The sequence below is a fragment of the Microtus oregoni genome, unplaced genomic scaffold, assembly GCF_018167655.1.
Source record: "Microtus oregoni isolate MIOR12 unplaced genomic scaffold, Mior012 000815F_ref0000389, whole genome shotgun sequence".
Lineage (NCBI taxonomy): Eukaryota > Metazoa > Chordata > Mammalia > Rodentia > Cricetidae > Microtus > Microtus oregoni.
In genome coordinates, this window is record NW_024545122.1 from 2,139 (window position 1) to 24,628 (window position 22,490).

General features: G+C 50.2%; 2 protein-coding genes across 2 annotated transcripts in view; one reads left to right on the forward strand and one right to left on the reverse strand.

The window, feature by feature from the left end:
• On the reverse strand, window positions 1-9,869 carry LOC121445804 (G protein-coupled receptor kinase 6-like). The gene is made up of 14 exons (XM_041647934.1): window positions 9,637-9,869; window positions 5,918-6,013; window positions 4,937-5,049; window positions 4,757-4,834; window positions 4,328-4,428; window positions 3,936-4,028; window positions 3,774-3,837; window positions 3,513-3,653; window positions 2,975-3,165; window positions 2,150-2,187; window positions 1,969-2,058; window positions 644-852; window positions 396-533; window positions 1-130 (listed from the first exon to the last, which is right to left on the reverse strand). The coding sequence occupies exons 1-14, from the start codon at window positions 9,686-9,688 to the stop codon at window positions 110-112; spliced, it is 1,425 nt and encodes a 474-aa protein (XP_041503868.1). The 5' UTR covers window positions 9,689-9,869; the 3' UTR covers window positions 1-109.
• LOC121445805 (coagulation factor XII-like) overlaps window positions 9,687-22,490 on the forward strand; it is a gene marked incomplete at its 3' end in the record, with an annotated part of 18,748 nt that continues 5,944 nt past the window's right edge. Inside the window, exon 1 of the mRNA XM_041647935.1 lies at window positions 9,687-9,883. Coding sequence (XP_041503869.1) covers window positions 9,687-9,883 — 197 coding nt within the window. The remainder of the gene's footprint in view (window positions 9,884-22,490) is intronic.

Consider the following 22,490-nt stretch of genomic DNA (forward strand, 5'->3'; position numbering starts at 1 on the left):
AGTGAGGCTCTTTGGCAAACAGTCTCAGAATTTCCTTTCGAGTTCTTGAATAGAGTTGCTCTCTTTCCACTGGGTAGCTGGCTAGCTAAGAAGATGTGAGGTTGAGCTGCTAGGCCACCAGTGCCACTCCCTGAGAAAGATGCCCGAGAGGAATCGAGTTGCTGCCATGCTCCTGAAGCATCCCCATGTCCACCCCCATCCTATCCTAACACTAAAACTCGTGCATGCACACACACGAATGCTCATACATACACTTTCTGGAGGGCAGCCCAACCATTAGATGGGTTTTTCTAACATTTGCACTGAAAGCGACCTGCTCATTGCTCCAAGCCCTCTTGCACCCTGGCTTGACCTGACCCCTGGCCTGACCATTAGCAAGGGTGGGTAGGACTTACATCAGGCTTAAAAGGTGGTTCCAGCATCCCAGCTCCCAGCCGCTTGAAATTCAGTTTCTTGAAAAGGGGGTGCTCTTTTACCTCCCGGGCACCACCTCCACGACACCCCAGGCGCTCAGCAGGGTCCTTGCTGAGAAGCTGTAGCAGGGCATGGGTGGTTAGGGTTTCTCTGGGCAGCTGAGGTACCCCCGGCTCCAGCCCAGGCCAGGCCAGGCCAGGCCAGGCCCACCTATAGCTTGCAGTAGTACCTGAGAACAGAGCGAGCGTGCCTGTGGGGAAAAGTGCTCTGTGTATTCCTCGGGCACCTCCTTGACCAACCTCTCTACTTCTTCCCGCTTGATCTTCTTCTTCCTCTGCTGGAAGGGTGACTGGCCTGCAATCATCTCATAGAGGAGGCAGCCAAGCGCCCACCAGTCAGGGCTGAAGGTATACCGCTCATTCTTCACTACCTCCGGAGCTGGGCAGGGGCACAGGAGTCAGGGCTCGGTAAGCAGTAGGGAACAGACAGCCCTCAGGCCTCAGAAACAAAAACCAGGGGATCAGTACAAACACTCATTGGCTGGGCAGGCATTTCACTGGCCTGGTGGGACTCAGGCAGTATAAGAAACCACATCTCACAATGGGAGCTGATGTGGCCCTGAAGAGGGTGGGTGTCACATCAAGGTCACCATGTCTGACTGTTCTTTTTTGTTTGTTTGTTTTGCTTTGCTTTATTATTTTTTTTTCTAGAACAAATTGGGTTTTGTGTGTGTGTGTGTGTGTGTGAGTTTGTGTGTGTGTAGATCCCAACGCTGGAGTTTGGTGAACACAGGGCCATGCACACGTAGCCGTATGAGCTATCTCGTACACACCCAGCCTCAAATCCCCCACTACTTATTTTTTTTTAAACATGAAGTTGTCTGGCTTATTAAATGTTGGCAATCAATTCAAATTATTCTAAAAACAATTAAACTTCAGGATTCATGTAGGCCCTATCAGGACCATGTAGCCACTGACTTTAGCTTCTGGATTTCATGAGGGGAGGAAAAGACCCACTTGCTGGTACCTCCACCTGCCGGGCACCTCCTGCAGAGTCCCCCCTCCCCACATCTCTAATCTCAAAGCCCTCCAGGAGGCAGCTCTGAGGAGGTTTACAGCAGAAGAAAGAGAGGCTAAAAGTGGAGTTATTAGCTCTCAAGATGGAGCCTGGAAAACCTGGACTGCACTGGGTTCCACAGTCACACGCTAGGAGGGCTCCACTGCCTAGATCTTAGACAGGCATGATAGTCCAAGCATGGGCCATGCAGGGGAACAATGGGCCATGGAAATGCATTTGGCTTCCTTAACCTTCACTCCAACAGGTCCACCCAATCCTTGGAGTTCAATAAGCACCCAGCAAATGACTAGCAGCTTCACAATGGGGAACTGGCTAAGCCCTGGTCTCCTAACACACCACCATCACCACCACAACAACAACAAGTAGCAGTTTTGATATGGGTTATCTACTCTGAGATGGAACACACACACACATCGCCAAACAGCAGTGGGTAGGCCAGGCTAAGGACAGCATGGGGACCCAGGAGACTGGACTTACCCATGTAGCCCACAGTGCCCACACGGCCTTTGATGGTCTGGCCCTCGGGCACATGCACAGCCAGTCCCAGGTCAGAGATGCGGATGTGGCCTGGGTGGGGTATTGAAGCAGGTGGGTCCACTGACAGGCCAGGCTTTCCCATCACATCCCTCCCACTTGGGCCTTCTCACTTCTCACCCACCATGGTCATCCAGCAGGATATTCTCTGGCTTTAGGTCCCTAAGGGGAGAAAAAAGGCAGGGTCAGATGCTGCCGTTTTCCAAGAAGCCAGACACAGCCAGCCTCTCGTAGCTCAAGTGCCTGCTGGGATCGGGCATGGAGCAAGGTGAAGGACTCATTTGCTGCCAGGGTAAAAGAGCCCTGCTCTCCCCAGGCTGCAGCCAACTCAGGGGAGCAGGGCAAGGACCTCCAGAGCCGGTACTTTAGGAGCCTTTTAGGGCAGTGAATCCAAAGTACTGAGGACACCCACCCAGTGGGGGGACCCATCTGGGAGGAGGGAATCCTTGGACGTCATCCTTGGACTTGGTCACCCTTGATGGTGCAGCTCCCTTCCCCTGGTGGCCAACTCTACCTTCTCTGTCACATGAGGCTACTCTTCCATCCCCTCTGAGGCCGCAGTGAGGCTCAGGGGAAAGCGCCATCCATAAGCAGAGCTCTCTACTACTGAGCCCACCTGCAAGGCAGGAATGACGGTCTCCCAGAAAAAGAACTCATGCTGGAAGCAGGGAGCTGACTAGCTCAAGGTCACACAGAGAAGGGCGACAAAAAGAATTCACACAGTGGTCCGGCTAGATCCCAAAACCTAGGCATGAAGCACTCAAATCTATCAAATGTGGGTAAGTTTGTGCCTAGAGCCAGTGTTGGCTTGTGGCTAGACAAACCCCCAGCGCACTGTCCTTCCACTGGCTGGCTTGATAGACAGCCTTATCTGCCACTATCATCTAACTGCTGCCCCTGTCCAGGAAGGACCAGTCCTGGAGTGGCCATCCCAGAAGCTCAGCCCCACCTGTACACAATGCGTTCCCGGTGCAGGTCCTCCAGGCCGCAGCAGATCTCCGCAGCATAGAAGACAGCCCTTGCTTCAGGAAAGCCAGCTTGGCCCATGTGGTAGATGTGGAATTTGAGGTCGCCTCCATTCATCAATGTCAGCACCAGGCACAGCGCATCCTTTGTCTCATAGGCGTAGGCTAAGCTCACCTGTGCTCAGGAGAAACAAACCTTCAGGCAGGAGCTGTGGGGGTGCCTGGGGTGTGCGAGTGAGTGTGTGTGTGTGTGTGTGTGTGTGTGTGTGCGCCTGGGGTGTGTGTGCGCGTGTGTGTACACATGTGCTAATAGCAGCCACCCAAACAATCTTCTCTGTGCCACTCCTTAGGGCTCAGCAGGCTTCCTGAGCCTGAAATAGCTCCTACCCCACCCTTCTTAGGTACTGCCCAGGGCAGGAAGGGCAGTCCCTTTGGCAGCAGGGAGGGACTTTAGCCTGGTTGGGGGGGAAGGCAGATGTCAGTGAGACCGTAGGGGAGGGAGAGAGCTCCTTGTGTACTTACTACAAACCTACTGTTCACTTTTTCCAGGATCTGCTTCTCATTGAGCGCCATGGCCTCCCCTTTCCGCTTCTTGATTCGTTTCTTTTCCAGTTTCTTGCATGCATACATCTTGCCTGTTGCCCGCACCTGGCAGGCACATACCTGTAGCCGGGGTAGACAGGAACAAATGGGGGCCAGCCATGCTCTTGCTGGAGGCGGGAAGGTCCAGGGCTACCATACCCCATCTAGTGTACTCTGCAAAGGCACCAGGAGGCCACTCACCTCCCCAAAGCCACCTTTGCCCAGAACTCGATACTGCCTAAAGGTGTTTTTGGTCACTGGCTGCCTATAGGCAAGAGTAAAAGAAACAAATATTTATGCAGGGATTCCCACAAGGAAACCCCACAGCCTTGCCTACCCCAGACCAGCCCACAAGGAGCGCACCTTTCCAGCCACTTCCACTGCAGAAAACGGTTAAAGTAGATGCTGTCGAGGTAGTCGGCAAAAGGGGCCATGCTCAGGTACTCGTGGGTCAGCCTGTAGAGAAAGGAGCAGCCCATAGGGATTGGTCCCTAACAATCCCAATCTCAGCCTGAAGGCCCAGGCCTCCCATTGTAAGTGTGCTCAGCCCACAAAGCACCATCCTTGTCCTTGGACAATCTTCTCACTAATGCACTGAGCAGGAGACATGCATCCCATGCTGAAACACAGAGGGAGGCCACTGCTAAAGTCCAACAGCGTGGACAGGGAGAGGAGCTGAGCTTGCCAGGGACTTCAAGGACCACAGAAGCCCCTTTCCTTAGCACAGTTCTAAATTGGTGGGGATGGAGCCTTACCGGGTCAGCTCTTGGAAGAGGTCTTTGCAGGGTCCCTGCTCTAGCCGCTGGGCACAGTTACTCACCAGCTGCCGGGGAACTTCGGGGATGAGGTCAGGACCCTAGGGACAGGCCATGGACAGGTCAATGCAGAGGCTCCCTTGGACAGCTGCCTACGCCCAAGGCAATACTGCCAGGTCTGTGGGTGCCAAGGGTGGCTGTGGATGGGTAGTGCACTGGCTGCGTTTTTTGCTGAACTCCCTTCCTGCCCCCTCCCGCTTGAGACAGGGTGAGTGAGACAGCCACTGGCAGGCTGCCTGACCCAAGCTCAGCCCAACCCCTGGGCTCTATGCCCATGGTGCTGCCTGGAACAGCTCCAAGGCACTCACTGCCCAGGCTGTGGTCACTCCTCTGCCTGTTGTCGTCATCTCTCCATCACGGCTCACTCACCGTGTGGCTCAGAAAATTCTGCATTAGTCGCCGCCCACATGCCTTCCGTTTCTCATCAGGGGTCACTTCATACTCAGCCTGCAGGGTGAGAGGCAAAGAAGCTGGAGGCTGAGCGAGGTGACAGATGTGGGGGGGAAGGGCGTGGCCAGGACCTCTGCCTGCCCTCAGCACGGTACTCACCACCCCATCCAGGAAGGCAATACAGCGGGTCAGCTCAGGCCTTGTGGCGCAGAACTCACGAAATAACAGGCGCCCAATGGGCTGACGCTCACACAGGCTGTGGTAGTCACGCTCTGCAGGCCAAGAGGGGAGCTGCTGGGTCACAGGGCACTGTGGTCTATATACCCCTACATCTGGGATCTGATAACTTCTAGCTCTGAGAGCGGTAGCCATTATCTTCTTTAGAACCCTCACTGTAACCCTCAGGTGGGTACCACTGTTACCCCAATGAAACCTGGGGGCTATGGGACCCAGAGAGGTTGATCAATTCAACTCTGTCACACAGCCAGGAGTCTGGACTCCAGAGCCCAGGTCTCCGGGTTCACAGACGTGCATGTTACAGTTCTGGGGTTGGGTGTGGTCTGTGAGGTTCCGGCCCGGCCCAGCCCAAGCCTACACCTGTTGCCTGCCTGGCGAAAGTGCGAGAGGAAGCTGTGGCTTCCGCTGCTCTCAGCTGGGCCTCCTTTCCAAAGCAGGGTACATTCTACCCACATGCAAGCCATCAGCAGGGACCTGGGACACCTCAAGTGCTTCAGATCCTCACCCAAGAAATAGCATCGGGGTGAGCCCTTGTGCCCCTTCTAGAAATAACCAGATCATACTTCTCTAGCTTTGATGGGTGCCCTCAGGTCATAAGCACAGGACTGGTGTTCCAAACCTGTTGGCCCAGGCTGCCTTTCCTCCCTCCAGTCCATCATACCAGCTCTCCTCTTCCCCATGCCCACTCCACTGACACCAGTCAGAACCGATTCTCTCCCTTCCACCCATTTCAAACCCAGGAACCGAAACTGGGCTGGATCATGTAGTCTCAGTCTTCCTGGGCATTGGACACCCCCTTCCCCTATGGTGCTCCTGTGACCCAGGGCAAGGTCTGGCTGGAAAGGATCCTGCTGGGTAGCCTCCCCTCTGCTCTGGCAATCCGGGGCTTTACCCACGCCTCACCAAGGCTGAGCCGAAGCTCTTCACACTGGCTGATATGGGGGAATTGCAGCATCTGACGCCATTTCTTGCTTTTGCCTTTGCGATTCCCGCCACCACCTGCAAGAGCAACCAGGAGCAGGGTCTTACTGGAGTCCTGAGCTACCACACACTCCTGTACACCCCAGGAGCTGGGTCTCCCTGGAGTCCTGAAGTACCATAGACTCCTACCTGCCCCTTACAAGTTCCAGTATACACATGGTCCTTCTGGGCAGCCATGCTAAGGGATCCCAGGATGAGAACCAGAAAGAGCAGTGAGGACATTTTTGCAAGAAGTTTGCCTCATTCACTCCCTACTCAGCAGGAATTCTACAGGTTAAGAAAGTAGACAAGAGCCTGGCCACCTACAAGCCTTTAATCCCAATACTCAGGAGGCAGAGGAAGGTGGATCTCTTGTGAGTTCCAGGATAGCCAGAGCTGTTACACATATAGAAATCATGTCAAAAAAAAAAAAAAAAAGAGAGAGAGAGAGAAAGAAAGAAAGAAAGAAAAAGAAAAGAAAGAAAAAAGCAAGCAAACAAAAAAGTAGCCAAGGGCATCACAGTGGAGAGGGTCACCAAAGAAGCCGAGGCATGCCAGCCAGAGAATCTATGTGGTACTTGATACCAGGGACAGCCCAGGCAATCCCCCAGGCCCTTAACACCAAGGATTGCACCAGAACTATCTCCCTGCCCACAGGAGGGCTGGCATTCAGGATGCCCCTACCCCTGCCTTGATGCTTGCCTACCTAGGTGAGCCCCTATCTGTAGCTGCTGGGACGCCTCCAGAATCTGAAAGGTAGGGTAAATGTGTGCTTCGGCAGTTCCCACCCCAACCTGCTGAAATAGTGAGGGGGCGTGAACTGGAGGTGGGGTCTCTGTGAGATCAAGACCAGCCTGGTCTCACAGTGAGTTCCAGAACAGTCAGGCCTACATAGGCAAGGTCTCAAAACTCCACACTGCAGGAAAACAGAGCACGTCAGAAAGAAAGCCACACAGGTCTTTGGGACAACACACTAAGGATGGCGGGAGAGGACCAGGATCGGGAACTTTTGGCAGTCACTGTAGCACCCACACTACCCAACTGTCGTGGCACCTCCAAGGTGAGTGGGGGGAGAAGGAACTGTGTCCAGCACTCAGTAGGGTTGTGGAAAGAGGCAAGACCCATCTCCAATTCACTGAGGACCTTAGGCAATGAATTTCCCTTGCCTGGTCTCAGTTTCCCCACTATTGTCTCCCCTTGACCCAGTGTAAGCAGTACAGGAGGAAAAGCTGCCTTCTGGGAAAGGGGCAGGGCTGGGTCCCTGATTGGGCTCCCGGAGGAAGAAGGAAGTGCTGCAGTGTCCCCTTGAGAAACCCTCTGGTGGCCCTGCTACAGCCTATACCCCACGTGCCTCAGTCATTGCTTCACTGCAAGTAAGAGACCTCTACTCCTTAACCAATGGCAAGGCCTCCCCCGAAGAGGAACTCCTCCCACTCTCCCTCCACCCCGGTCCCTCACCCAACCCTCCATTTGCTTGCCTCCCCCAGAAGTCACTTCCTCCTCTCCCTCCTCCCAGCTCCAGAGCAACAAGTCACATGCAAATGTCCTGTCCTAGAACTGTGGGGCTATCTGTGGGGCTCCCCTCCACCCAACCCTGCCCTCCTGTGTGCCTCTGCCACCTGGGAAAGGAAGAAAATCCAAGTGAGGGTGCACACCCCCAGGGCCATCCCCCCAACCAGATAACACACAAGTTCCCAAGAAAACTGAGTCTCTGAGTGGTGAGTTCAGAGCCTTAACGTGACAGTGGGAGGAAATTCAAGCCCAATCCCAAATTCAAGTTCCTTTCCCACCTCTAACATGAGTGGCATTTATTAACCGCCAAATGACCTTTGATCCTAGCACTTGGGAGGCAGAAAGCAGGTAAAACTGAGTTCGAGGCCAGCTTGTGGTCTACATAGCAAGCTCCAAGTAAGTCAAGATTATATAGGAAGACCATCTCAAAAACAGAATCAACAAAAAAGAGTCAACTGTATACATAAACCACAGGTTTGCCCACTCCTGAGGGTCACTTGGAAAGCTGACCCCAAGCTGTCAGCTGTTTGTGAAATCACTGATACCACCAGTTAGTTCAAGGGTAGTGGGAGACTCCACGACAAAGAGGCTTTGCTCAAAATTTCTATACAGAAAAAAAAGGAACAGTGGTGTTAAGAGACAGGAAGCGTGCCAAAGGCCAAGCAGGTGTGTATGGGTGGGGGTGGGGGAGCATAGCCAGTTCACGAGACAGGTCCTCGAAGGGGAGCCACTAGTCCCAGCTATGGTCATGCTATCCCGTGCCTCACCCAAGATCCAACAAAGACTACCCAAAGGTACCTGCAGCGCTGGCCCAGTAAGGCAATGCCCTCAGGGGCCTGAGGCTAGCCCTAGGAAGTGAGGCCTGGCCCCAGCTCTCCTTACCCCTCCTCCCCAGCAGGCTGGATGACAAGGCAGAACAGACCAGCAGATGCCCCCAGAGGCTGAGAGGAAGGCCCAGCCCCTGAACTTGATAAGGGACTGGAGATAAGATAGCCTCCCCTGGGCACTAGGGACCCAGTCTGACCATCCCACTTCCAGGCAACACCTCCTGGGTGTGACGTGCCCTGGGTAGTAAGAGGCTATCAGGTGCCTCACCACACTGGGGGCTTCTCAGAGGTGCTGTAGACTCTACTGGGCACCTTTAGTCCTAAGCCTGGGTCAATTACAATCTTGCTGGGTAATCTGGGTTTAGTCGCTGGTTTGAGCCTCAGTTTCCCATCTGTAACCTGATTTAGAACAGTGAAGCTAATGACCCCTTCAGCCGGGCAGCCCATCAAAAAGTGGAAAGCTGCCACCACGTTCCTGGAGTTCCAAAAAGAATCTTGTTCGTTGTTGGTCCCCCAGCACCCTGGACAGAGTGGGGCAGTACAGGTGTGTCTGGTGATTATGTCGCTGAGGTAGGGAGGCAGTGAGTTTAATGTCTGGTCCTGGGTCACCTAGGGCCCTCACAGAGCAGGTGTAAATTAGCATCTGAAGTGAAACCAATAAGCAGACACCCCGAAGCACATCCATGTGCGCACGCACTAATTCCACAAGACTGGTTTCCAGCCAAGCTTTTCAACGAACAACCCAATATGCTCGGTCCCATTTCTTTGTGCGTCTGCCCTAACAGGTCGTTGGCTTGCTGTATGCAAAAATCGTGACCCATTCACCCGTTTATAGTATCCAGAGTCTCCTAGTGAGTGGTAGTTCTGCTGGTAATGTACGTGTCCACAAGTTTCCCCATGTCGGCTGGGCTGTCTATGCAAAGGCTTGGTTCATTCATTCTCCAATCTTTACAGATTACCAACTTTGTGCTGTTCAGGGCATCTGGGCCTGGGGCACGTGGGCACCTTCCTGCCTCTCACCTAGAAGAGGCCTCAGATACACGCTCCTGGGGCTCGCGTCCCATCTTTTTCTCTTCCTTCCCTTTCTCCTTTTATCCCCCCACACCCGCCGTGATGCCCGCAGCGCGACCCCCGCCCCTCCTGGGCCCTTGGTTCCGGGGGCAGGTGCCGGGGGCAGGCCGGAAGGGCTCGTATCTGCGCTAAGAGTCCGGGTGCAGACTCCAGGGCACGAGGGTAGCTGGGGCCCGGGCGACCCGTGGAACTCCGAGGTCGCGCGCCCGCGATCCCCGCACCCGGGCCTGGCCGCCCGCCTGCCTGCCTCACCTTCCCGGGCCTTGAGTAGCACCGTGTTCGCTACGATGTTCTCGAGCTCCATGGGCTGCAGCGCCGCCCGGCCCGCCAGGCCGCGCCGCCGGCCGGGACCGCCCGCGAGAGCCGGAGCCGATGGCGATCGGCTCGGCGCGGCTCGGCTCGGCTCGACTGACCGCGCCGCGGCCTCCCGGGCCTCCCCGGCCTCCCCGGCCGCCGCCGCCCGCCGCGCACTCTGCGCCCCTCCCGGGCCACCGGCGCCGTCCCGCCCCGCCCCGCCCCGCCCTCTGTTTACTTGGCTCAGTCAATAGGCGAGCGGACGGTCCCCGCGCCAGACTGCTATTGGTCAGTCTCTTCGTCCTGCCCCGCCCACGGAGCCGGGAACTCGCTCCGCGCGGGGAGGGGGCGGGCCCCGTTGCGTTGCTTCTTCCTGGTTGGACTGCGGGCGGGACTCAGCCCCTAGGTTCGAATTTCTAGGCCTTCGTAGGATGCTGAGCTGCCAATTAGGGCCGAGCCTCCGCCGGGGAGTCGGGGGTGGGCTCTGGGGGGCCACGCCCAGGAGACAAAGCGTATGTTTGGATTAAGGAAGAGTCAACCATGCAGCAGTGCAATCTGATTGGGTCATCGGATGGGGGCGTTGACCGAGTGCCTTTGGCTCGCCGATGGGATTTCTAGGGTTTTGTTGCGATCACGCTGTGTAGCCTGCCGGCCAGCGGGTAACTGAGTTAGCCTGTGCGTCCTGTCGTCGTCTCTTGGGTCAGCTGCTGCTGAAAGGAGCACGTCCCGCAGCGAGCAGACGACGGAAAGAGGCTACTGCCTCCCCACCGGCGCCCGCCTCCAGCCCAGCCGCCCCCGCCCCGCAGCCGGATGTTGTGATTTCTCTCCTCCCACCCTCACGGCCGCCTTCGGCTTCTACTGCCTTATAAGGCAGCGCTACAATCCCAAATCGTTGAGCTTTCGTTCACACCCATTATACAGGTGGGGAGCTGAGCCGCTGGACGTTAAGTGGCTGACTGCACGCCGAGACTGCAGGAAAACAAGTCCCAATTTTTTGCAGCTCGTCAACGCAGTTTAGTTCAATATCTCACTTCCTCCTCCCTATCCCTTTTCGCACAGCAGGAAACAGAGGCTTGCCCAGACTCGGGGATTAAGGATCAACCGGATTCAACTAAGTGTCTTTGATCCATATTCATCCTTTCCTGCAAAAATACAGCTACTGTGCCAGGCTCCCAGCCAGGTGCCGGATATAGTGGTGACAGAAAAAAAAAATTAAACTCTCAGTGCTTACGTGCTAGGCGGGAAGAAAGGTGGTAATAACCCTGTAAGTGAGCACAATAATGGGTGGTTTTAGAATGACGCGTGCTGCTAAAACAAAAGATCTAGGGATATAGCTTTGTGGTAGAGCGCGCTTAGGATGCCCAAGCCCAAGTTCATTAAAGAGTCCAGAATGGATCTCAAGATGTGACATTTGAGAAGATCCAGCCGAGGCTTTGCACATAAAGTAAGTTTAGCCAGGGGAAAAAAATGTGGGCGGCTTCAGAGTTCAGTGGTCTGAGGTGAGACAAGAAGCAAGGGTGTCAGCTAGGTCGTGGAAGGTATTGTGGCTTACAAAGAGGGGTTTGTTCAATGATATATGAAGTCCACAGGCAGGTTACTTGTACTTACAAACGATAGCTCTGACTAGTGACTATTAGGCACCAAAGACTGTTGTGTCCAGATGAGATCCGAGGGCTGGGGGAGAATGGGCTCATTTGAAGTTTTGGTGGCATGGAGGATGCAAAGAACCATCTGGCCAAAGAAGACTATGCATTCTCAAGGATCTGTAAAGGTGACTGCTGAAATGACTTAGCTGGTAAAGGCACCTTTGGCCAAGCCTGACTAAATATGAAGACCTGATTTTGATCCGGGGTTCACATGGTGGAAGAGGACAATCAGCTCTGCTTGTGTTCTACCTACACACAGTCAATTAAGTAGTTAATATAAGTAAAGAAATACATTTAAACCAGTGCAGCATGAAGAAGGATTTGTAGAGGAGGGAAGGGTGGCTGATTTATGTAGCACCCAAGGGCAGAGCATCTGTGCAGTTTATGGGTGGGGATTGGGGAGATCGAGAGGTGCATAAAATGAGGTTAGCATCTTGGATGAAGCCTGGATCAAAGAGGTCCTCAGACTTCATTTTGAGGGTGCTGGGGAGTCATGGAGCCAGATTTTTAAGTAGAAGAGTATCTTTGCTTTGCTAAGGGGCTCCAGGTTGCTCTGTAGAGATGTGTTATGAAAGGCAGGCACTCTGGTTTGGTTCCCTCTGGGAGGAGTCCTAGGAGATACAGAGGCAAGCCCTGAAACAGACTAGAGAAAGGAAAACGTTTTACCCTCTTGAGGCCCTGGTAGCATGACATGTTTCCAAGCAGATCTTTGAAGCCAAGGAAGGAACCAACGCAAGACAGCTGGAGGTCAACTTGCAATTCATTGTGGGAGCAAAGCAGGGGTGGAGGGTCAGGAGAGAGGACAGAGGTGTTAAGCCCCCTCTTCCTGGCATGGGAAATTCAACAAAAGCTGTCCAGTCTCTTCCAGGTCTTCTTAAATTACCCAGAGTCTGGTTTAACTGTTTGCAACCTAGTATTTGGCTAAGACAGGGAGTAGATCTTTTGGGATAAACCTTCAGCAGAATGGTGGTACCCTGGGGTCGCAGCAGCCAGGTCATGTGAACAAGTAACTTGAGAGCATCATTGAGCTGGAATTAACAGGAGATGAAGAGAAGATACCAGTCACAACTCCCAGGTTTTAGAGATGGTTGGTTGGTTTGTTTATTATGTGCATGGGTGTTTTGCCATGGGTGTCAGGTTCCCTGGAACTGGAGTTACAGACAGTGATAAGCTGCCATATGGGTGCTGGGAATTGAGCCCAGGTACTTCTCGAAGAGCAGTCAATGCTCTTAACTGCTGAGCCATCTCTCTAGCCCCTAGAGATGTTTTTAAACAAGGGAAATTTGCCACCACCCTTATGTGTTGAGTGACTTTTCCTGGGAAGACATAAACAGACATCTATTCATCTGAGATCGGTCACTAACAGCAGACCATAAACATGGTCCTACCCAGTTCTAGCCTCATGAGCCAATGGCTAATTACATCACAGGTGACTCAAAGGCAGATGAATCACCTAGAAGCCCATCAGCATGAGTGGGGACTTGGGAAAACTGCATACCTGGAGCTCCCTGCCCAGTGTGAAGGTCGCTCCACTGAAGTTCCTTCTCCTGGAGTTGTTTTCTGCTTACATTACCCTGGGAATCCTGAAACTGTCTAAGCTTCCTAAGAAGAGGTCTCATTAGCTTGTGTTAAGTTGGATGAAATAATCACACGACAATGCGAGAGGCACATTTCCTGGAATCTGACTACAGAAATCATTGCACTCAGGCCAAAGAATAAACATTCAGGGTTATTGATTGTACCATTATCCAAAAAGCTGCACTAATTGAGTAAGTAAAAGTTGGTCGTTTCTTGTAATGTATTGTATAGCTTCTCCCTCTGTCCTCCCTCCCTTCTTTCCTTTCTATCTGTTTCCAACAAGCTCTTGCTATTTGTCACCCAGGCTGGTCTTGAACTCTGACAGCAAGCAATCTTGCTTTAGTCTCCCTAGTAAGGACTGTAAGTATATGCCATGGCACCAAACAGGTTGCTTATTTTTATTTATTTTTTATTTTATTGGTTTTTCAAGGCAGGGTTTTTCTGTGTAGTGCTGGCTGTCCTGGAACTCACTCTGTAGTAGTCCAGGCTGGCCTCGACCTCAGAGATCCACCTGCCTCTGCCTCCCAAGTGCTGGGATTAAAAGTGTGTGCTACCACCACCAAGCTAGGTTCCTTCTTTTTAAAACTACCAACTGTGTTAGATGTGTGGCCCACACCTTTAATCCCAGCACTTGGGAGGCCAAGGCAGGCAGATCTCTGTAAATTCAGGTCCAGCCTTGGTGCAAAAAGTGACATTCAGGCCATCCAGAGTGATGTAGAGAGACCTTGTCTCAAAAAACCAAAACAAACAAAAAAACAAATAACCTGTCCTTGTCATTCTCTTGTTCAGAACCTTCTGTGAGCTATGGTGGACAACCTCTAAGGTGTCCCTGGCCCCAACCATCTTTGCCTTCTGGCATCCTTACCCTGATATCCCCACCCCTGAATGTGGCCTGAGTTCAAATGAAAACAACACAGCAAACATGACATGTCATTGCAAGATCGAAGTCACCGAATGATGAGGCTTTCAGTTTCATTTCCGGTGCCCAAAATACTCAATGAAATAAAATGCAATAAATAAAAGAAACTCTAAATTCCTGCAGATGGCCTACAAATGTGTTATTTGATCTGGGCGCTGTTTTTCCCTCCACTGTCTGCAGTCCTTGATTGGTGCACACAAGTAGCTACACCATACACACTTGCTGTGGGATGATCCTTCTGTACACTATGAAAATGTGTTGCTCTCCGTTAATAAATAAAGCTGCTTGGGTCTATGGCAAGACAGGATAGAGCCAGGCAGGAAATCCAAGCAGAGATACAGGAGAAGAGGGGCAGAGTCTGAGACACACCAGTCAGCTGCTGAGGAAGCAGGGCATGTAAAAAATGACGTAACGCTCTCCCGGTGGTGGCGCACACCTTTAATCCGAGCACTTGGGAGGCAGAGGCAGGCGGATCTCTGTGAGTTTGAAGTCAGCCTGGTCTACAAGAGCTAGTTCCAGGCCAGCTTGGACTGTTAAACAGAGAAACTGTGTCTTGAAAACAACAACAACAACAACAAAAAATGAGGTAGCAAGCCATGAACTATGTGGCAAAGCATAGATAAAAAAAATATGGGTAATTTAAATGTAAGAACTAACTAATAATAAACGGAACAATTGGCCAAGCATTTATAAGTAATATTAAGCTTCTGGGCAGTTATTCCGGAACTGGTGGGTGGGAGAGAAATTTCTGATTATACACATTCCTCCCTGCAACCCTGGAACGCACATCTCAGTACGGTAGCCACCAGCCACATGTGGCTGTCAACATTAAAATAAAAACCAGAATCCAGTTCCTCAGTCCCCCAAAGCCATATTTTGTGTACTAGTAGTTGGTACAGTTTCCATCAGGTTGGGCTGTTTGGAGGAAGGATAGCTTCTGTGGCTTCTGCCTTGGCAAAGGCTTCACTGTGGCAAGCAGTGTGACTGGGGAATAGTGGTGCGAGCTACACGATGTGGAGGATGGTAGGGTGGATGCCTTCTGATTCCTCAACTGCCTTTGAACAGGTATATCTGTAACCTCTTGAAACCTATGCCCAAGTCCCTACTGAAGAGGAATGTTAGTAGGTATGGCACAGGGCTATAATCCTACTTGGAAGTCTGGGGCAGGAGGGCTTAAAGTTCAAAGCCAACCTAAGTTATACAGACAGACCCTCTCTTGAAGAAAAAGAATATTTTTTAAAAGAACAGGCTCGCCGAGCGGTGGTGGCGCACGCCTTTAATCCCAGCACTCGGGAGGCAGAGGCAGGCGGATCTCTGTGAGTTCGAGGCCAGCCTGGTCTACAAGAGCTAGTTCCAGGACAGGAACCAAAAAGCTACGGAGAAACCCTGTCTCGAAAAATCAAAAAAAAAAAAAAAAAAAGAAGAAGAAAAAAAAAAGAACAGGCTCTCTGTGTGTTTGTGAGTATGGTATCAAACATCCCGAATAAAATGTGTTTCTCCATTCTGTGAGCCGCAGCCCAGCTTTGCCAAGACAGAAGCCAAGACACAGAGAGGGTGTGCCCTGGTCTGTCTGCTCTGTCTACAGCAGGCACTGGAAGGGAACCAAATGCTCAGAGGGACAGAGGACAGGTGTGTGGCAATTGCTGGGAGAGTGTGGCCATGTGGTAAAACTTTTCTGTTAGCTCCTCCAGTGGGTTAAACAGTGACAGGCTCTGCCTCCCGTGTGTTCCCACCTCAGCATCTCAGTGAATATGCCCATTATTGGCAGTATCCACCCTTTTCTAAGGAGCCCTGAAGATCAAGGTTCAGAGAAGCTGACCCTTGACCCAGCAGCATGGGCAGGCATTGGCCTCAACAGGATCTAAGGCCACCTCCCTGACTCCTGTGGTTTTCACCCTGCTCCCAGGTCAGTGTTTTATCTTCTTGCTACTTATTTACACAGTGGATCATAAAGAGGTTGTTTTGTTTTGATTTCAGAAACTTCCTTGCTTCATAACTCTTGCATCAATTAAGACTTTTGGTTTTAAATAAAATTGACATAGTCAAAAAGGCATCTACTGCCACGTTGTTGTAGTGTGTAACAAGAAGCCACAAGAGTCTGTTAAGGGTTCTTAAGAATTTATTTAGTTATAAAATAGGGGTAAAAGGCTGGGCGGTGGTGGTGTATGCCTTTAATCCCGGCACTCAGCAGCAGAGGTAGGTGGTTCTCTGTGAGTTCGAGGCCAGCTTGGTGTACAGAGAGATTTCCAGAGTTCCAGGACAGGCTCCAAAGCTAATCAGAAAAACCCTGTCTCAAAAAAAAAAAATAGGAGTAAACAGAGTAAACACTCACTAATACCGAATGGTTTGGATGCCGCCACTCAGCCAGCGTGTGGTCGCTCTGTCCAGGGGTTAAGAGCAAGTTGTCTGCTCCTCACCGACCACCCAAGAGATTGCGGGAGCAGGAGAGGGCAAGGCCATCTCCCTAAGATTATAAACTGTCATCCCACAGATAAGACCACTCTCTAGGATTCATAATCCTCAAAAGTCATTGACTAAAGAGATTGAAATCCCACAAGAGCTGTTAATCCCAGCACTTGGCAGGCAGAGGAAGGAGGATCTCTATGAGTTCAAGAGCAGCTTGGTCAATTAAGCAAATTCCAAGACAGCCAGGGCTACACAGAGGAAACCCTATCTCAAAAAAATAAAAACAAAACAAAGGCATCTACCTTTCAAAGCACCTATAAGAAACAGATAGTGGTTCTGAACTCAGGTGTCTCGGAAGCCTTGGTTTTAAATGCTATCACTCAAAAATCTCTATCCCGCTGGGCGTTGGTGGCGCATGCCTTTAATCCCAGCACTCGGGAGGCAGAGGCAGGCGGATCTCTGTGAGTTCAAGACCAGCCTGGTCTACAAGAGCTAGTTCCAAGACAGGCTCCAAAACCACAGAGAAACCCTGTCTCAAAAAACCAAAAAAAAAAAAAAAAAAAAAAAAATCTCTTTCCCACATATGACTCCAGTTCTAGGGGTTTTGTTTGGTTTTGGTTTGGCAGTTCTGAGGAAAAGCCCAGGGCCTCAAACATTTTAGATAAGTGCTCTGCCCCTGATCTATACCCCAACCTTCTCCTCTGCTTGTTGTGGAATATTACTTTAACTGTGTAAAGATGTGTTACATTTGTTTATTCTGCCGAATATTACTTTAACTGTGTAAAGATGTGTTACATTGTTTATTCTGCATTTGTCTAATGAGGCAAAGGTGTTGCTTTACCTGCCTAAGGTATCTGATTGGGCTAATAAAAAGCTAAATGGCCAATAGCTAGGCAGTAAAGGGAGAGGCGGGGCTGGTTGGCAGAGAGAATAAGTAGGAGGAGGAATCTAGGCTAATGAAAGAGGAGGGGGGGATGAGTGAGACCAGGGAGCCAGCCAGTCAGGAAGCCTCCAGCCAACTAGGCACAGAGTCGGATGTACAGAATGAAAGAAAAGTAAGAAGCCCTGAGGCAAAATGTAGATGACATAGATGACGAGAAACAGGTTTAATTAAGTTATAAGAACCTGCAAGAAACAAGTCTAAGCTAAGGCAGACTGTCCGTAACTCATAGTAAGTCACCATGTCATGGTTTGGAAGCTGGTTGGCGGCCCAGAAGAAAGACTGCTATATCTGCGCTTAATCTGTTGTGCTTATTCTCAAGCATGTTCTCTGTCTGAGATGTTAAAAAGGATGTCAGCATCTCCGAGTTAACAAACATATGTACAAACCTCGGTAGACAGACAAATGTACACCCCTCCACAGACAGACAGACAGACAGACAGCTCTCTAGCTTGACAGGCTCCAGCACCTGAACCACCTTTCATTTCCAGAAGTCAAAGAAAGAGCTGTGGAAATGAAGATGGGGAAGTCTGAAAGTTCAGCCGTGGGCTGGAGAGCCAGCTCAGTTGGTCAAGGGCCTATTGCTCAGGCGTGAGGACCTGTGTTCAGATCTCCAACATTCATTCAAAAAGCCAGGGGTGGCAGCACCCATCTGTAACCCAGGACTGAAGAGGCAGAGAGAGCAGGGTCTCTGGAGCTCACTGGCAAGCCTCCATGAGCTCCAGGTTCACTGAGAGACCATGTCTGAAAAAGAACGACAGAAGGCCTGGAGAGAAATTTTCTCAGTTAAAAACACTTGCTGTTCCTGCTGAGTTCAGTTCTTAGCACCCATGGCAGGCAGCTCACAGCCAACTGTGACTCTAACTACAAAGGGCCTGATGTCCTCTTCCGGCCTCTGCAGATGCCCTCACACAGGCACATAAGCATACACAGACATTAAAAAACAAGGCGGCAGCCAGGCAGTGGTAGTGCATGCCTTTAATCCCAGCACTAGGAAGGCAGACGCAAGCGAATCTCTGAGTTCGAGGCCAGCATAGTCTACAAAGTGAGTTCCAGGACAGCCAAGGACACAGAGAAACCCTGTATCAAACAAACAAACAAACAAAAAAGCTAAGGTAGGAAGCTGGGCAGTGGTGGCACACACCTTTAATCAAGGCATTCAGAAAACAGAGGCAGGAGGATCTCTGTGAGTTTGAGGCTGGCCAGCCTGGTTTATATAATGAGTTTCAGAATAGCCCAGGCTATGTAGAGCTACCCTGTCTCAAACAAACAAAACCAAGCAATAACAACAAAAATAAACAACAAGAAAGAAAGAAAATAATTGAGGAAGATATTTGATATCTCTCGGTGGTGGCACATGCCTTTAATCCCAGCACTCGGAGGCAGGAGGATCTCTGTGAGTCAGAGGCCAGAGGCCAGCCTGGTCTACAGAGCTAGTTCCAGGACAGCTAGGGCTGTTACTCAGAGAAATCTTATCTCAAATAACCAAAAAAAAATAAAAAATAAAAAATAAAAAAAATACAATAAAAAAATGTGACATCAACTTCTGGCCTCCACGGACCCAGGAACATGCACATCACACACACACACACACACACACACACACACACAGCCTGGGGTGGGGTATAGACATGCACTGTATAACTGTTTTAGTTGACAATGAAAATGAGCTTCGTGTACAGTGCAGTTGGGAACCTCTTTAGATTCTGTGAGCAAGTGGCTATCTTAGCTTGCAAAAGGACAGTCTGCAGCATTCCCATAAATACTGTCACCCAACAATGCATTTCTCTGGGGATGTGTCCCTGTCATGTGACACATGACTACGGTCAGACGGTGGAATAAACAGACCTGGGTGCTGCTGGTCAGGCCTGCCACAAACAGGAGAGAGAGAGAGAGAGAGAGAGAGAGAGAGAGAGAGAGAGAGATCGATCCATTCTGCAAACAAAACCCTCTGTAAACAAAAAGGAATCCACTAGAAAGCTCTCGGGGCTCACAGAGTCAACTGGAAGGAATACGTTTGGAAATGGGAGTTGCTAAGGGCCCTGGGAGGACTGGGAAGCAGGAAGCACAGGGCTATTTGGGAGCCGTTGGTGGCCTGCGTTTGTCGCGTCATACCCAGGCCGTCATACCCAGGCCGCTCCACCCGTCTGCAGTGGCTACTGTTCGTCACAGCTCTCCAATCTAGCTCCAAGATAACTGCTCTAACCCAGCTGTGGGAATTCCCCTTAGTCTTGATAGAGATGGTTTCAGGGTGCTATGTGACCCAGGAATGCTAATGACTCATGAAGAGAGCCTGCTTGCAGTGCAGTTCTTCCTCCCTCCCCCACTCTCCTCCCTTCCTTTCTTTTTCCTGTATGTGTGTGTGTGTGTGTGTGTGTGTGCACGCATGTGTGTGCACTCGCTATGGTGGAGGTCAGGGAACAGCTTGCGAGAGCCAGTTCTCTTCTTCCACCATGTGGGATCTGGAGACCAAACTTGGGACGTTAGGGTTGGTGGCAAGCACCCTTCCTACTGAGCTGTCTTGGGAGCCCTGCTTCAGCTTTCTGGAGAGGATCTTGATCCTCTTGCCTCTGCCTCCCGTGTGCTCCCCCATATCCAGCTTCTGCTTAGCCCTTTGGTGGAGCCGCCCTCATTTCTCAGAAGCAACTAGAAGGGACAGCACTTCTTCACCTGAGCAGCCCTGAGCTTAGATGTGATTCTCAGAACTGTGGGAGCTGTCATGTGACCATGAAGGAAGTCAGCCTGAAGATTTTCATACTGAGGGCCAGAGAAACCAGATAAGAATCAACTCATAACGGATCAAAGCCTGTAACAGAAGACCTACAACTTTGATATTGTTAAAGGAGAATATAGGTTAGACTCATACGGGCATAGGCAAGGACTTCCTGAAAAGGACGCCAAATAACACAGGAAATATACCAAAAGCTGATAACGAGATTAAGTGAAATTAAAAGGTTTCTGAAAGTGGGGTGGTGGTGTCACATGCCTTTAATCTCAGCACTCGGGAGGCATAAGCAGGCAGATCTTTGAGTTCAAGACCAGCCTGGTCTACAGAGTGAGTTTCAGGATAGCCAGGGCCACACACAGAGAAACACTACCTCGAAAAGCAAAACAAAAGAAAAAAAGAAAGCAAAGAAAGTTTCTGCATACCAAAGGAAACAATCCCCAGAGTGAAGAGACAGTCACCAAATGTTGCCAACTGCATATCAGAGAGGGAATTACTATCCAAGATACATAAAGAGCTGCAGAGACCCTCCACCAGTGAACAAGCCGTCTAGTCTGCGAATAAATGAACAATTGTCAAAAGAAACATGGAAATGGTCAAAAGTATATGGGAAAATACATGCTACTACAGAATATAACAGTTTCTTTTCTTTTCTTTTTTTGGTTTTTTGAGACAGTCTTTCTCTGTAGCTTTGGATCCTGTCCTGGAACTAGCTCTTGTAGACCAGACTGGCCTCAAACTCACAGAGATCCACCTGCCTCTGCCTCCCGAGTGCTGGGATTAAAGGTGTGCACCACCACTTCCCAGATATAACAGTTTCTTTTATGACTCAGTTTATTAAAATAGCTTAAGCTTAACAAAGTTAGCAAAGACAAAGAGGCCAGACATAAATTCTTTTTTTTTTTTTTTTTTTGGTTTTTCAAGGCAGGGTTTCTCTGTAGCTTTAGAGGTTGTCCTGGAACTAGCTCTTGTAGCTGGCCTCGAACTCACAGAGATTCACCTACCTCTGCCACCCGAGTGCTGGGATTAAAGGCGTGCGCCACCACCGCCCGGCTCAGACATAAATTCTTAACATAAACAGACCTTAGGTAAGGAGAGACATTCTCTAAGCCAGTGGTTATCAGCTTTCCAGGTGCTTCAGCCCTTCAGTATGGTCCCCATGTTGTGGTGGCCCCCATGTTGTGGTGACCCCCCCAATAACAAAATCATTCCCGTTGCTTTTTCACAACTGCAATTTTGCCATTGTTATGGATCTCAAAGCAAACATTCAACATGCAAGTGGTCCTGGGCTACCCCTGTAAAAATGTCCTTCAACTGCAAAGGGTTGAGGCTCAGGTTGAGAAGCTGCTCCAAGCTCTTTGCCAGACTGTGTAGGTTGGTATCTTGCTGCATCGTAAGACAGAAACGTCCCCATTTTGGGTGTTTAGTATTTGGTGCTCATAGATATGACCTTAATTTCTAGCCTTTTATTTATTTTAAAGTTCAAATATCAATAATGTAAAACATTTTATAAATTTAAAATGTCCAATGGCCTTAAAATTTAACTATTCCTTAAAAATTTTGTAGTTTTCCCAATTTTCTGTAAAACTCTAAAAATTTCCTCTTAAAGTTTAAAATCTCTCAACTATGTGTTCCTGCAATATCAAAAATAATGGACTTGTTTTTTGTTTTTTTTTAACTTCACGAGGGAGAAAACAGGGCAAGCTCTGCATAAGGCAAAATCAAGCTCCAACACTGCAAACCATCCAAAGCCCAATTTCTGGGAACTCATTCACAATCCTTTTGGTGTTCTCAGGCGGCTTGGATCACCTCTTTAGCCCCACCCTTGGCAGTATATACATAACCTGCCTTTTAGATCTCAGCCTGCTCCATTTCATCATGGCAGGTGCTTCTGTGACTATTACAGGGCACTAGTGTTTCCAAAACCACAAAGGTCTACCCACCACTGCAACTGGGCTCTCTTTAGGACCTCTGGTCCTGCTACGTGTTTGCAAGCCTCAGCTGTTCCCCAGGACCCCTTCATGTCTTAAAAACCATTATCACCTGGGTGATTCTTACATTACAAAGTTGGGCTGCTAGTAGAAGATACATTCTTGCATATGAGAGCAAGGAGGTGCAGCTCTGATACCTTATTAAATAACAGTGCTTTTTAAGCCTATCTTTTATAAACCTTATTTTCGGGACAGAACAGGAATTATCATACAAAAATTCACCCTAGGGGCTGGAGAGATGGCTTAATAGTTTAGGGCACTCAGTGCTTTTCCAGAGGTCCTGAGTTTTCAATTCCCAGCAACCATATGGTGGCCCACAACCATCCATAATGAGACCTGGTGCCCTCTTCTGGCCTGCAGACAGACATACAGAAAGAACACTTTAAATCAATAAATTAATAAATCTTTTTTTTTCTTGGATTTTTTTGAGACAGGGTTTCTCCATAGCTTTTTTGGTTCCTGTCCTGGAACTAGCTCTTGTAGACCAGGCTGGCCTCGAACTCACAGAGATCCGCCTACCTCTGCCTCCCAAGTGTTGGGATTAAAGGCGTGCGCCACCACTGCCCGGCTTTAATAAATCTTTTTTAAAAAGTGTTTAAAAAATTTG

Coding starts and splice junctions, on each gene's coding strand:
- LOC121445804 (XM_041647934.1), bottom strand. CDS start 9,688: ATGGAGCTCGAGAACATCGTAGCGAACACGGTGCTACTCAAGGCCCGG. Junction 5,050..5,917: donor AGAGCTTCGGCTCAGCCTTG/GTGAGGCGTGGG, acceptor CTTGGCCTGCAG/AGCGTGACTACCACAGCCTG. Junction 4,429..4,756: donor AGAATTTTCTGAGCCACACG/GTGAGTGAGCCG, acceptor GCCTGTCCCTAG/GGTCCTGACCTCATCCCCGA.